The sequence below is a fragment of the Spermophilus citellus genome, assembly GCF_964194105.1.
Source record: "Spermophilus citellus genome assembly, chromosome: 5".
Taxonomy (NCBI): domain Eukaryota; kingdom Metazoa; phylum Chordata; class Mammalia; order Rodentia; family Sciuridae; genus Spermophilus; species Spermophilus citellus.
The window spans coordinates 68,874,083-68,890,179 of NC_138186.1; the positions used below are offsets into that span (position 1 = coordinate 68,874,083).

General features: G+C 39.0%; 1 protein-coding gene across 1 annotated transcript in view; it reads right to left on the reverse strand.

The window, feature by feature from the left end:
* The window catches only part of GCLC (glutamate-cysteine ligase catalytic subunit), a 46,920-nt gene extending 31,153 nt beyond the window's left edge, over positions 1–15,767 (reverse strand). The window contains exon 1 of the mRNA XM_081293938.1: positions 15,050–15,767. Within this exon, the coding sequence (XP_081150064.1) occupies positions 15,050–15,199 (150 nt within the window). The 5' untranslated portion in view covers positions 15,200–15,767. The remainder of the gene's footprint in view (positions 1–15,049) is intronic.
* Positions 15,768–16,097: the final 330 nt, after the last annotated feature.

Here is a 16,097-nt window from a genome sequence, read left to right on the forward strand (position 1 = left end):
TCTGACAGCATAGGGCCAACCTCCTCAGCCTCCTTTTCAACCCCCTCCTCACCCAGCTGCAGCACATTGGCCTTTTTGTTTCTCTAGCAAACACTCCAGGGCCTCTGAAGCACTGCTGTTCCCTCTGCCAGAAAGATTTTACCTTAGCCCTTCAGAGAGCTGGCTGCTCAAATGCCACTTCTTCAGAGAGACCTTTGCTCACTTCACAACACTGTGATTCCTACCCCTGAGGAGAGCCACCAACACTAGTACCAAATGGATTACCTACTCTGAACTGCCAGGAAGGTCATTTTATTCAAGTGCACTGTCTTGTCACCCAAGGTTAATCTTCTCAGAAGTATGATCTTCTAAAAAATTTTATGTATATGGATGGAAAACTTTCTAAAACTGATTACATTCCCTTCTGCTATCAATAAGAAGATACTAAACATACTTTCACTTTTTATTAGGACTTCAGACTTCATTGGCAATTTCATTTCTTTTTTTTTTTTTTTTTTTTTTTTTTTTTAGTTTTAGACAATACCCTTATTTATTTATTTTTATGTGGTGCTGAGGATCAAAGCCAGGGCCTTGCAGTGCAGTAGGCGAGCATGCTCCCGCTGAGCCACAACCCCAGCCCTATTTCTTTAACTAGAGTTTAAACACCACAAAACCCTTGCAGCAGCCACAGCTACTCAGTTTTTTGCAGCTGCTCTCAGAATTGGTTCCTTTCATTTTTGTCTCAATCTTGAGCTGAGGAACTAGATGACCAAGTCTGCAAGAACTGTGTATAAAGTATCTGTGTAAGGGCTGTAGATATGCAGGAACCTTAGGCTTACAGGACTTATGTTTACTTCCTAGTTCTTGCTTTATTGGAGTAGGAGAGTCAACAGATCATAACCCCTATACCTAACACCACCATGGCAGGCCAGAGTGTTTCCATGCTCAGCATGGGGAGAATGGTTAAAAAATGTACTGGATAACAATACAGCTTCTAAGCACCTGATTTGGGTGAACACATGAATATTTAGAGAAGGATATGAGTGAAGCTCATCCATAGAACCACTTTAGCTTACAGTTCTCAGAGAACACACTTACTGAGATTTTAATGTTAACTTTCTAGTTTTTAAGGCGAGCTGCAATCCCTAACTCTTTCAAACACTTCAGAGAGGTACTAACCAGCTTTCACAGGTATTCCAAAGACCTTTCCTATCTTTGTGAAATCCAAGCTCCTGACACCTGTGGTTAATCCAAATGGGGCAGAAACACTTCCCAGATTCTTAATAATTTTGAGGAAAGACCATGGAGTCTCGCACCTTACAGTTTTGCTTTAATTCTGCTAAATCAGCATTGGTTCAGAATCTAAGGAATTAACTGAATCCAAAGAACAACAAAGATCTGGCAGGATTCAGTCCCTATGAACAGTTATGTAATCAGGAACATCTGGTTGAGGGGGTTGGAGTTGTAATCTTATTGTGGAAATCAGTTCAACAACTAAATCCTGACCATAACAGTCACAAATACCTAAGAACATAAAAAGTTCTCTAAAGAACACACAACAGAGTAGAACCATGGCCACATGAACTCTCTACGAATAGACGAATCCAGATGACCAATTTTCTGGTTACCCATGAAACTATATCAAAAACAAACGCTTAGGGCTGAGGATATAGCTCCATGGTAGAGGGCAATCCCCAGCACCACAAAACACACACACACACACACACACAAAACCAAAAATAATTAAATAACCCCCCCCCAAAAAAAAAACCCAGAACAAACCCCTCTTAACTAGAGGGTTAAGGCTTAATATCTTCTTAATGTCTGGGAAATAAGTGGAGATTCAAGAGTATCATTCTAACTAAGTTTTGCTCCATCCCAAGTCATCAATAACTGGCAACTGGCAACTCCAGGGGCTACATTTCAGTTCTCATTCTACCCATCCTCTTGAAAGTGCCACCATTCTTCCAGTACATGGTGTCCTCAAGATCCCATGCTATATTCCTGTTCCTTAAGTGTATAGTCACTAGGGTTCTGAGGCACTCTTGTATGGGTTACCTCACCCTCACCCTCCTTCTTGCTATTTATTTATTTATTCACTACTAGGAATTGAACCCAGAGGCACTTTTTAACCACCACCTTCAAGTTTGTGGCTGCCAAACCCACACAGTTAACTCAGATGTGCTCTAGCTCCCTTTCCTCATTGTGTACCTGGTATTTCTACTGCATAAAAAAGACAGGCTCCAAGGGCTTTAAACCAGCATGTGCACTCTAGTTCCCCCAGGAACTATTCCTACAGGTATTCTTGTGATCATCTACACTAGAAACCTGGATGAGAGGACCCACTCCAGTGCTGGGTCCTCCCCAGCAGTTTTTTTAACATGCAAAATTCTTTCTCTGGAGCCTTGGGCCAGACTCTTTTTTTCTCTGCTAGCAAAGATTACAACCTGCATTGTGGGCTTCTTATCTCTAGTGTCTCCTAAACCATTTTTTACTACCAAAATGAACTACAAGAAACATCTTTCTACCATTTGGGGATTTAGAACACTGTGTCTCCTAATATGGCCTATTATAAGGTACCTTCACTAGCCTGGATTCAATGTGCCTTTCTTGCCTCAACCTCTAGCCATTTCCTATTCTCTGCTTTGGCCCTATATCAAAGCAATACTAATTGACACTCCATCAACTCCAGGCACCTTCACAGTCACACATTTGGTAGGTTCTTTCCTGACCTTCTTAACCTTCCTTTCAGATTCCAACAGAAGGGCCTCTCCATGTACAAGTCTTAGGATCTCTACCTACAGAGCAAATTCCTCCTTTCTTCCCTCCCTTTTGTCCCCATTTGTCTTCCCCCCACCCCAGCCACTGAATTCTTCAAGGGCAGAGAGCTTCTCTCTTCAATCTTATGATCTAGCACAGGAAGTATTCAATATATAGGAAGTACTCAATAAATACTTCTTAATTTAAAAGTTATCCATCATAAGAATAAACCCTTTAGTACTTTGCCATACATGAATAAAGCTTAAGTATCAGCTTCTGGAGGAAACAGTTTACACCATTTTGCTTGTTACAAAAAAGCTGTGAGACTCAAATAGGTTTATTTAGAAAGATAAAAAAAAAATTTCTAGAAATTTAACCTATATAGCTTTCTATTGAAGATTACTTTTTCAATTGTCATTAAAGCATATTACTTCAAGAGAAATACTAACATCCAATAGGTGATGGGCAAAAAAATTCTACCAGTTCACATATGCATTTCCTGATATTTTCCTGATATTATATGGAGTTTAGAGTATTCTGAAGCAGCTACAATGCTAAAAGCATTTGCCTAGCATGTGCAAGGCTCTGAGTTCAATTCCCAGCATTGGAAAAAAAATATTTTTTTAAAGAACTATAAAATTGTCAAAAGACAAAAATGTATGTGTAAGCATGCAATTCAAAATCAAATGATAGGCATTTTAAAAATCAGTCTTACAGATGAGGAAATTGTAGCCCAAAGAATTTTAGTTTTAGCCAAGCAGTGGTGTATGCCTGTAATCCCAGTGACTCAGAAGGCTGAGGCAGGAGGATTGCAAATTCAAGGTCAGCCTTAGCAACCTCACCCTCCTCCTTGTTATTTATTTATTTACTACTAGGGATTGAACCCAGAGGCACTTTTTAACCACCACCTTCAAGTTTGTGGCTGCCAAACCCACATAGGCAACTCAGATGTTGCTCTAGTCCCTCTCCTCACTTGGTGAGACCCTGTCTCAAAACAACACAAAACAAAAGGGTTGGGGATATATATACAAACTTATAAATAATAGTGCTCTTACCAAATAGTCAGACAACAAATGATAACAGTAATACTAAATACCAAACATTAATAGCACAAAAGCAAATAAAATCTGACTAGGAAAACTTGACTAAACCTTGGTTGTTGGTAGGTGTCTTATAACAACAGGACTATTAGCTTTTGGGGAAAGACAAAGGAGAACAGAGATGAAAAGATAATAGAAAAAGTGAGAAAAACATCCTCTTCCAATCAAGATGGAATAAGGGGAACCAAAATTTACTCTCCCACCTGAAACAACAACAAAAGAAAGAAGAGGGAGAAAGAGATAAAATATAAAATAATTGTTTTAAAGACACTGAAAATCAGATAACAAAGGACAGAGATCCTTGGGTTAGGGTGAAAAAAATTAAGTGAGCCCTACAAATGCCCCAACCCACTGCTTGAAAAGAGACTCTAGGTCATGGACAGGGAGGTAGGCAGAGTCTAGTGGACTCCCTAAAATTGAAAAGATAAAGCTGGAAGTATGGGGAAATTGAGTCAACTATAGTTCATGGGAAAGGCTACTGGAAAGAAGAGAATGATACAGAGAACTCCAGAGATAAGCAGAATTTCTCCTGAAGGATTCAGTAGTAAATCAACTACTGAAATGGGACCTTAGTACCCCATATCAGGGCAAGGTATGTCCTCACCAGCAATATAAATCATAATTCAGGCATTCTGAGTAGAGTACTCAGAAACAGCCCTAAACCTAGACTTCTCTGAATCTGCATAATAAACTGTAAATGCAACTCCTGAAAGGAACAAAGTTTAAGAATACTTACAGAATAAACAAATATCAAGTATACAACAAGGTAAAATTCACAATGTCTAGCATCCAATCAGTGATTGAATGCATGCATACCATTTGTTCAAAGATGCAGAGAAACATCCTTGAAATGAAGAGAAAAATCAACCAATTGCACCTGACCTGAAATGACAAAGATGACAGAATGAGCAGCCAATGCCATTAAACACAGTTGAGAACTGTACATGTTTAAATAAGTGAGTTTAGGGTCACTGGGTAGAAGACAAATACACAAAGTCAATATTATTCTAACAGACTAGCAAAGAAATTAATCAGAAATTGAAATTTTTAAAAAATAATTTACAAACATTTATGATAGAATCAAAACACATGAAACACTCAAGGAGAAATATGACAAAAAAGATGTTAAAGACCTACCCCTGAAAACTACAAATCACTGCTGAGAGAAATTAAAGGAGATAGGTGGAGAGACTTACTTGTTAATAGGAAGACTCAATATTATTAAGATATTAATCTATAAATTCAAGGCAATCCCATCAGGGTTTGTGGATTTTTTGCTGTTGTTGCTGTTTTTGGTAGAAATTGTCAATCTGGTTCTAAAATTCATGTAGAAATGCTCAAAGTGTCTAAAAAAATCAAACCAGTTGGAAAAAGAACAAAGTTGGAGAGTTGACACTCTCTGATCTCATGACTTCTTATAAAGACATAGTGATTAAAAGAGTGTGCTACTGGCATAAAGACAGACAATTAGGTCAATGGAATAGTACAGAGTCCCAAAATAAATCCATACATATACAGACAACCAATACTGAACAAAGGTGTAAAGGTAATACACCTTTGAAAGTGAGGAAAGGATAGACTTTTAAACAGAAAATTCTGGAGCAACATGCAAACAAAACCTTTAGCACACCATTTTGCATCAGGAACCATATATACATATATAAAATATACATATACATACATAGAGTTTATATATGTATATAAACTATATCTTAAAATGGACTAGAGAACTAATGTAAAATCTAAAGTTATAATACTTCTTGAAGAAAGCACAGGAGAACATCTTTGTAAACTTAGATTAGGCAAAGATTAATCTTTAGATACCATACCAACAGTATAACCCACAAAGAACAAATGGGTGAACTGGAATTCAACAAAATAAACTTCTATTCTTCAAAATATACTATTAAGAGAATGAAAACGGACTGGGAAAAAAAATTTGTAAAGCATGTATCTGAAACCGCATCCAGAACATACACAGAACTCTTAAAATGAAATAGTTTGAAAAGAACTCAAATAGACAAATGTTTTTAACATGTTCCACAAGACAGAAGGCATTAACTACATGAAAAGATAATCAACATCATTGGTCTTTAGGGAAATGCATATTCAAAATACAAGGGGGTTGGGGTTGTGGCTCAGTGGTAGAGTGCTCACTTCGCACCAGTGCGGCCCTGGGTTCAATCCTCAGCACCATATAAAAATAAATAAATGAAAGTATTATGTCCAACTACAACTAAAAAATAAGTATTTTAAAAAATACAATGAAATACCACACAACAACTAATGGAATGTCTAAAATTAATGAGACTGCCTATACCAAGGATGTAAATGAACTGGAACTGGCATACCTTGCTGTTAAGAATGCAAAATGGTACAACCACTTTAGAGAAGTTCAGTAATTTCCTTAAAAAGTTAAAATACACCTCTTGTAGGTAATAATCAAAACAAGGAAAGAATATGTCCATACAAAGACTTATAAGCTAATGTTCAAAGTTTTGTTCGTAATAGCTAAAAATTGGATCCAACACAAATGGCAAATAAACAAATGGTGGTATATCCATAGAACAGAATATTATTCAGCAAATAAAAGGAATAAACTACTGAACAATACAACACGGATAAATTTCAAAATATACAGAGTTAAAAGCCAGACCATTACAGGCTGTCATATGCCTGTAGTCCTAGCTACTTGGGAAACTCGAAACAGGAAGATTGCTTAATCCCAGAAATTTGGAGCTGGCCTGGGCAATATAATAAGACTGTTTCTAAAAAAGAAAAAGTAAAGAAAAGTCAGATTGAAAGTATATACTGTAAGAGTTCCTAGATAGAAAAAATTCTAGGAAATGCAAACCAAGCTACAGTGATGGAGAGCAGATATGAGGTTGCCAGAGGGTAGGGAGAGGGAAGAACTAAAAAGGGGCAAAGAGGGCTGGGGATGTGGCTCAAGTAGCGCTCGCCTGGCATGCGTGCGGCCCGGGTTCGATCCTCAGCACCACATACCAACAAAGATGTTGTGTCCGCCGAGAACTAAAAAATAAATATTAAAAAATTTCCTCTCTCTCTCTCTCTCTCTCTCTCTCTCTCTCTCTCTCCTCTCTCACTCTCTCTTTAAAAAAATAAAAATAAAAATTCTCTCTCTCTCCTCTCAAAAAAAATAAATAAATAAAAAGGGGCAAAGACATTTTTGAAGATAATGGATATGTTTGTTCATCTTGACACATACACACTTGTGTATCAAAACTTACTGATGCTGGAGATATGGTTCAGTGGTAGAGCACATGTTTAGCATGTGTAAGGCCTTGGGTTCAACCCCCCCACCACCACCAAAAACCAGAAACTTATCAGATAGTTCATTTAAATAAAGGTAGTTTATTTTCTGTTAATTATACCTTAATAAAGCTGTTAAGATTTTTTTTTTTAAAAAAACAACTTGGTTATATTAAATGTCAAACAGAGTACTAATTAGCAAACTCATTAGGATGCCACCAATATCAGTAATGCCCATATAGTTTTCTATCTTTAATAATACTTTCAGATGCCTTATATACACAAATTCTGATATTAGAGGTTCAGTTAATATTGTGACATCTGTTCTAAAAATATACGGTCTTAATGAAGCAAGTTTATGTTTCAAAATGGTGAGTCAGAGTACTGATAAATGAATATAGTGCTAAAACTTCTTCCTTCTTTTTCCTTTCTTTCTTTCCTTCCTTTCTTCCTTTGTGGTGGTGCTGCAAACAAACCCAAAGCCTTCTACATGCTTGGCAGGCAGGCACTCTGCACTGAGCTACACTCTGTTCTTACCTCTTCTAGACAGTAGGGACTTCACATGGAGAAATTCAACAGGGATATGGTGGAGTATGAACCCGCTACTTATCCTGGGGATTGAACATAAGGCCTCCAGAACACAAGGCAAGTGCTCTACCACTGAGCTACATCACCTCTACAAACTGGCCATACCTATTCATCACATTTACACCACCAAAATGCACAGAGAGCTTCACACAATTAATGAATACAAGTTTTTCAAGGCACTTTCTAAAAGTGGCACTGAAAGAAGACTCACAGGGCTGGGATTGTGACTCAGCGGTAGAACGCTAACCTGACACATGTGAGGCCCTGGATTCGATCCTCAGCATCACATATAAATAAATAAAATAAAGGTATAGTGTCCACCTACAACTAAAAAAAAAAAAAAAAAAAAAAAAAAAAAAGGCTCACAATCACCTGAAATGAGTTCCTTTAGCCTTTCTCTCTCTCAAGCACACCTACATGCACACATCTGCCATGGACTTAGGAATTTCTGGGATGCTATGGAAAAGCTTAGTGCCTCAGAGACTTAGTGAAGGACTAAGTAACTCAGTGAGACCATGTTTCTAAATAAAATATAAAAAAGGGCCGGGGATGTGCTCAGTGGTCAAGTACCTCTGGGTTCAACCGCAGTACCAAAAAAAAAAAAAAATGAACTGTATGTTTTAAATGGATGTACATTAATTTCATACTCAATAAAATTGGGTTTAAAAAGAAAATGCAAAATTTATAAAACACAAAAAGAACACTAAAGCAACAACAAAATTGAGATGAATACCAAAACTCATAGTCAAGGTCACATCTAAGGCAAGTTTAAAATTTCAACCTTAGGGGTGTATGTAGTTCAGTGGGACAGCACTTGCCTAGTGTTCTAGAGGCCCTGAGTTTGATCCCCAGCATGGGGGTAGGGGCAGGGAAGGAACAGGAGATCTGTTATGGTTTATATATGAGGTGTCTCCCAAATGCTCTTGCGTCAGACAATGCAAGAAAGTTCAGAAGCGAAATGATTATTTTATGAAAGCCTTAATCTAACCTAATCTAATCTATCTAATCAGTGGATTGATCCTCTTCAATGTATTAACTGGGTGGTAATTATAGGCAGGTAGGGTGTGGCTGGAGGACTAGGTCATTGAGAACATGCCTTTGGGGTATATACTTTGTTCAAGGTGAGAACACTCTGCTTCTTGATTGGCATGTCCAGAGCGGCTTTCCTCTACCATACCCTTCTGCCATAGTGTTCTGCCTCACCTTGGACCCACAGCAATGGAGACAGAGGTCAATAAACTGAGACCTCTGAAATTTTAAGTGCCAAATAAACTTCTCCTCCTCTAAAATTGTTCTTATCCAGTTTTTTGGTCACAGAGACAAAAACAGCCAACTAAAAAAGACCTTAGCTTCAATTCCTTATATATACACAAAGGATCAGTTATATGGTTTTCTAACTTTAAAAAAGGAACCTCTTGTTGCTGGTTGCTATGGCAATTTATCAAGACCCAGTCTCAAATAAAAAAGGGCTAAAGATATAGCCCAGTGATAGAGCACTCCTGGGTTCAATCCACAATACCACCACCACCAAAAAAAAAAAAAAAAAAAAAAAAAAAAACCCAGAAGGTTCCAAACAATGTCTGACTTTTTTTCCCTAGATTTCACCACTGTTTGGATGAGGTCAATAAATGCTGTTGAATCCAGGTCCTGTGATGGCCAAAGGAGATATAAAGATGAAACAATTTTCTTTTTGTGCTACAGAATATACAATGAAAATACAGAAGAAACCTAAATCTTTGTGATGCTTATTAACAAATAATTCATATCCAATATCTTATTCTAAGAAGTCAATCTAGGGGGTTGGGGCTGTAGTTCAGTGGCAGAGTGCCTGCCTAGCACATATAAAGCACTGGGTTTGATCTTTTGGAGCACCACATAAAAATTAAATAAATAAAGTAAATATATACATAAAAAGTCACTCTAGATTTTGAAATGCAATTTAGAAATTCCATAAAAAAATTACTAATGAAAAAATAATTAGGGCTGGGATTGTAAATGCTTGCCTGGCACATGTGGGGCACTGGGTTCAATCCTTAGCACCACATGAAAATAAAATAAATAAAATAAAGGTATTGTGTCTATTTACAACTAAAAATATTTTTTAAAAAATATTATACCTGCTGTGCAAAAATTCAGTTAATTGGGAAAAAAAGCCCATAATCATGAAAAGCTTCATTCCCCAATGACCATGGCTATTTAAGTGAGATACACTAGAGCTGGGAATATAGCCTTGAATGAACAAGTTTCTAGGTTCAATCCCCAGCACCACAAAAAAGAAAAAAAAAAAAAAGAAGAAGCAGCAGCAAATGAGATACACAGGTTATACTGAAATTCCCAAGTAACTATACACTGTATTTTCCTCTCCAGATTCGTATGGACTTTCCTGTCAACTAGAAGACAGTTTACCTTCTTGCCTTTGAGAACCATTACATTTGGCTTAAAAACTAGAAAAATAACATTCATTTGTACATGCCGTCTTCTGATACCTTTACAACGTTATACTTTATAAACTCTGTAAAAGATTTTATAAAAATCTCACATATTCTAAAACCTGGTATAAAGTGTATAAGAAATGGACGTGGAATCAGACAATTTCAATTCTGATGTCTCTTCTACTAGGTAGTTGAAAAGGCCTGGGAGGCAGCTAACACCTACTACCAGTGTGATTAGGAACAATAGAGAGACAGATTTGTTACCATATTTATATCACAGATCTCCTAGATCACTCTTTCAATTGCCCATACCAAGTTATGAATAAAATATCTAAAAATTGTGTGTGAGCTATGCAAAAACAAGTGTTTATCCTTACTGATTGATTGATTTTTTTGCATTTAAAAAAAAACAAAAGAAAAATCAGTGGCCTAAATACCCTTTCCATCATCAGCAATCCTGGAGTAATACAAGGTATCTTGTATTGGAGTTAGGACTTTTATTTCCCACTGTAAGAGCATAATACATAATAAGGTTCGGACCTATAATATTAAAGGTAAAACAGGCATCTGTATGCTGATTTGGGAATCTATGGACTTATAAGGTTCCCCTAGGAAAATACTTTTGAGTTCCCATAAGCCAGCATATATGGGTCTTCACAACACAATCCACTTTACCAGTGACTGGTTGTTGGCACCTTCAGGTGAATCTCAGAGTTAACATATTAGGGCTTAAAATATGTACATTATTAAAAACCTTTTCAAAATGTAATTAATTAAACTATAAAAGCTGGAAGGGGTAAGAGAGTACAACCCTCTCCTTTTCCAAATAAGGAAACTGAAGCTCTAGATTACACAGGGCATTTGGCAGACCTTGGACTAGAACACAAATGAACCCTAAATCCAGGGTTCTTTCTGGTATGAAGATGTAAATAATGCTCTGGTAGGTAGGGCTCAGCATTTCTAAAGCTGAAGGCGCTCTTCCAACCATACCTACATTAAGTTTTAAGAGTTTTTGTTTGATTCTTTCCTTAAAAAAAAAAAAAAAAAAAAAAAAGCAAGCATGGCCCTATAAATGCAACAACAAACCATGAAAAGCAGTATTTGGTATCAAGCCCATACACTACAACTTATCACATCCAAAACACTACTTTCTGTCTAGCAGGACCATCCCTCATCTCCAGGGGCCACACCACTCACCACACCTTTCTCTACTTTTATCTGCTCAGCCTATTTCTCAGGAACTTCCCAAGGCTTCTAACCCAGTCTTCAGAATTGTAGTCAGTACAGGCAACAGTGAGTTCCTGCTCTGTGCAAGGACTCATGCCAACCTCCAGCTTTTCCCATAGTGCTCACTTCAACAAGAAAGGCTTTCAAACTCCTTCACCTGTGAACCACAGTAAGAATTTACCTGCAACTTACCCTGTTTACACACTCTCAAAAAAGCAACTCAAAAGTTTGACATAATCTTACAATATATGATAAATTATTTTGTGTGTGTGGGTTTGGGTTTTTTTGTTTTGTTTTTTTTGGCAGTACTGGAGACTAAACCCCAGGGTTGCTCTACCACACTGTACTATATTCCCAGCCCTTTTTATTTTTGAGACAGGACCTAGCTAAGTTTGTGATCCTCTTGAGATAGCCTTGAGCCTGTGATCCTCTTCCCTTAGCCTCCCCAGTAACTTGTAATTGCAGGCATGGGCAGCAATATTCTTCATACTATTCAATTTCATTTTCAAAATGTTTTGGTTGACAGAGATATTAGCGCTTCAGGGTTCACTGCAGCACTGTTCACAATGGCCAAGATGTGGGAACAATCTAAATATTCATCCTCAGAAGAATGGATAAAGAAAATTCGGTATATACGAACAATGGAATGTTATTTAGCTTTAAAAAAGGAACTCCTTCATTATGTGACAACTTGGATGACTGACCATTGAGAATATTATGCTAAGTAAAATAAATCTGTCACAGGACAAATAATGTATTATTTCACTTATATAAGATAGCTAAAATACCTAAACTCCTAGAATCGGAGAGTAGAATAGTGGTTGCCAAGGGCTAAGATGAGGGGAAAATGAAGAGTTGCTAATCCACAAGCATGATGTCTCCATTATGCAAGATAAACAAATTCTGCAGATTTGTAGGACATTGTTCCTGTAGTTAACAACACTTTACTGCATACTTAAAAATTGTTAAGAAGGTAGATTGCATGATAAGTGTTCCTATACAAAAATAAACAGTCTTGGTTGAAGTTTTCAAAATTTCTCAACCCACTATGGATCATGGCCTCAGTGTGAAAAATAATCCTCTAACTCATAAGAGGTGATTACTTTGGTAAGAAGACGAGGAATAGTTAGAGGTCGACAAATCCTTAGACATGAGATCCCCTAGGGAATGTCACACTTTCTCCCTGTCCATAAGATGGGAGTTGAAGGATATGGGGCATCACTAAAGTGACATTTCAGAAATAAAAAGTAGAGTGGAGCATTTTTTCTAACCATCCAGGCAAATTTCACAATCCTTTCCCTGTGACAGGCTACCCATTTCCAACAGACGGGAACACTAGTCTTGAAAAATTTTATACTCCAACCAGAGAGATGACAGAAAAATCTAATATAATAATAAGTGAGCAGATTTTTTTTCATTTAAGATAACTTTTCAACCTCAAGTTTCTGTTAAACAGTCAACTCTCCACTCTGAAGGATGCTGATTTGTTAGTGGGGAGGGGTCAAAGGATTTTTTTTTAGGAAAAAATCTAAGGGATAGAAAAGATCATGAAATAAACAGAAAAATACTAGTTAAAGGAGAAGCAGTTCAAGTTTTTAAAAAGCAATCTGTAGCTTTGTATTTCATTTACAATATATAACAGATATCTGGAACATGAAATTTGAAGATCAAGTTTCAACAGTCACTAATGAAAGTTTTCATAGATCTTTGGCACATTCTAATGTAAGAGCAGGGCTATTCAGTCAGCTTATTAATCATGACAAACCTGAAGTCTTAATTATTCAATATATGTGCACATCATCATCTTTTTAAGAAGTTTGTTACCTGGCTGAAATGCTGTGCCCAATTTTCTCCCCTTTATAAAAGCAAACTACAAGTACACATTACTGCCACTCTTTTTCGCTTCTCTTCATCTTTTGGGGTAGGAAGGAGAAGTAAATCTCTCTCCATGAGTCTTTTGAAGTAGAGACATATGTATGTTATCACATGTCAAGGCCCACACTTCACTCTTCTCACACCAGTTCATTCAACCACTACAAGTCACTTACAGTAGGTAGTTTTAAATGTTCTTTCTGCCAACAGGAGAAATACATTTCAAAACTTCTCCATGAATGGAGATAAGTAGCAAAGAGGGTTCTCCAGAGTGAGCTCCTGAGCTCCAACTGTGTTGAAAGTCTGTTGATATACAGTTTTATCTGGGACAGTGACTATAAAGGTAGTCCTAATTTGATGTGAAACAGGCACAAGTAAAATTCTAACTAGTTGCACAAGTAAAATTCTAACTAGTTGCACAAGTACCTGATACCAACCATACCAGGCACAAGGTTAAATCCTAGAAAAACAGGTAAGCAAGAAGCATGGTGTCCCTCCTAAATATCAGTCCCTCCTCCCAGGGCTGATATTTTCCTGTGATATGGAATACACAAATAAATGTATAAATGCAGATGTTGTAAAGAAATACTGAATTTTAGATTAAAACTGAAGAACTACCAAACACATTTTATGTATCCTTTTTCTGTCCAAAGTGTGAGAGAACACTTTGTAGAAACAGGAATTACTAGCCATTATTACTTTTCTAATTTAAATCAGCAGAGTTATCTACCAATCTTAGAAACACGAAAAACTAACTTTTTGCAATTAGGTACTCTGCATTGGTATGGCAGCACTTCCACACTTGGACCAAGAGTGATAACAACACTGACCAGAAGATAAATTACAGGAGTAGCAAAACATGTACAGCAAGTGCCCAAACCATACAAAACAGACACAGACTTCTCAAGAAGTCTTTTAATAATATGTACTGCATAGTAATGTTTTTTAAAAACAGGAAGGGCACAAAAACCTTTGGCAGAAAAGACTAAATGTAACAATTTTTAACATTGCTGCTTTCCAGATCATTCCAATAAATAATGTTTCAACACTGAAAAATCTAAAGATTTCATCTCCAGGCAGAACACATGCTAAAGCGCTGAATGGTGAAGTTTAGGTGCAGGACTCAGATCATCCTGGGAAAGCACTTTAGAATCATAACTTTGAAGACTTAAAACATTCCCACTTATGCTTAAACAGGAACCGAAGGTTCCTTCCTCCTTTAGGAAAACTGAGCTGTAACTTGTTCCAATTTATAGCTATAAAGTTGGCGGTTAAAGACAGAGAAGTTTAACAAAAACACCTAGATGAGGTAGGGCTGTATGATGTAAGGATGTACATCCTTTAGACCTGATTTCTAAAAGTAAGAGGCCTCCTAGAACAATTTAGTGCCTTTCACATTAATCGCAAAGATGAATTTTGAGATGGGACAGTGGGTGGCGGTAGCCTTCAGTCAGCAGCTACACAAAACTTTTTTGTATACGTATATATATACACACACGCATGTATATACATACTTTTTCATGCTCACGTCCTCCCAGCACCCAATCCGCATTTCTTGAATGAAGGGGAAGGCTTAAATGAATGAATGAATGCATGAATAAACGAACAAACGAGAGCTGGGGAGAGATGGGAGTCTGGCTACGGGGCTCAGGCAGGGCCCCCAGGGCCTGTGGCCCTGCACACCGGTCCGTAAGGGCAGAGACAGCGCCGGGGCGCAGGACAGGAGACCGACAGAGATGGGCCGGGGATGAGGGTGCGGGTCCCGCCTGGCGGAACAAAGGAGCGCGGTGACCTGGCAGGGGCACCGGTCGCAGCGCTCACCTCGTCGCCCCACTTGAGCACGTCCTTGTGCCGGTCCTTGACGGCGTGGTAGATGTGCAGGAACTGGAGGATCCCGTGCCGCCGCACGTGGTCAGCGTAGCGCTTGGTCTCTTCCCAGCTCAGAGGCGAGCCCTGGGACAGCAGCCCCATGGCCGCCCCCTCCTCCTCGAGCTGACGGTGGCAGTCGCTAGCTCCCGGTGCCGGGCGCAAGCCGGACACTCAGCGGTCCGCAGAAGGCGGCGGCTGCTCCACTCAGGGGGGCGCCCTCCGGCCGCAGCAGACAGAAGGAGGGTCCTATCCGTTCTGGCTCCCGGCGCTGGGATCCCTGCCGCCCAGGTGACAGACCCCGGGTCCGAAGCACCGCGCAGACAGAGGCAAAAGGCGGCAGGACAGTCTCGGCGGATCTCAGCCCGCTCCGAATCCCGCCTGCTTCGGCTTTAAGTCACCGGTGGCGGCTCCCGATTCTCGGTGCCGGTGTCCTGCACTGGTTTCTTCCTACTTGTGTCCAAAACCTGCGCCGCTGCGGAGCATGCCCAGTCTCCGCGTCCGCTGGCTCGCCGCTCCCGGACGTGATCCGGCGTTCCAGATTTTATAGACTGCGGGCGGGGGCGGAGAAAGGAGGCGGTGCGAGAAAGGGAGGCGTGGCTGAGAACCCAAGGGGTCGCTAGGGGCTGCGGAGGAGGCGTGGCAGGCGTGGCTGGGACGGAGTCGTAGGGCGGTGCTCTCGGGAGGCGGGGCGGGGAAAAGGGGAGGGGTTGAGAGAAGGGGAGGGGAGAGGGCGGAGTGACCCAGGCCTCAATTAAGCAAAACTTGATAGTTGAAGAAGATTGGTTAAATGAATTAATGAAGAATACACCAGATTACTTTTTAGGTGGAAAAAGTCTCACACCTGTAAGAAGAGGGTGAGAGCAGCAGATATGTTGTGAAAAATATTAATTTGGGGAAGTTAGATGAAATACAAATACAAATCTAGGCTCTACCACTTACTGACAAAAAACTTATACCTGTTTAAGATTAAATTAATCACAACTTTTATGGAATCTTGTAA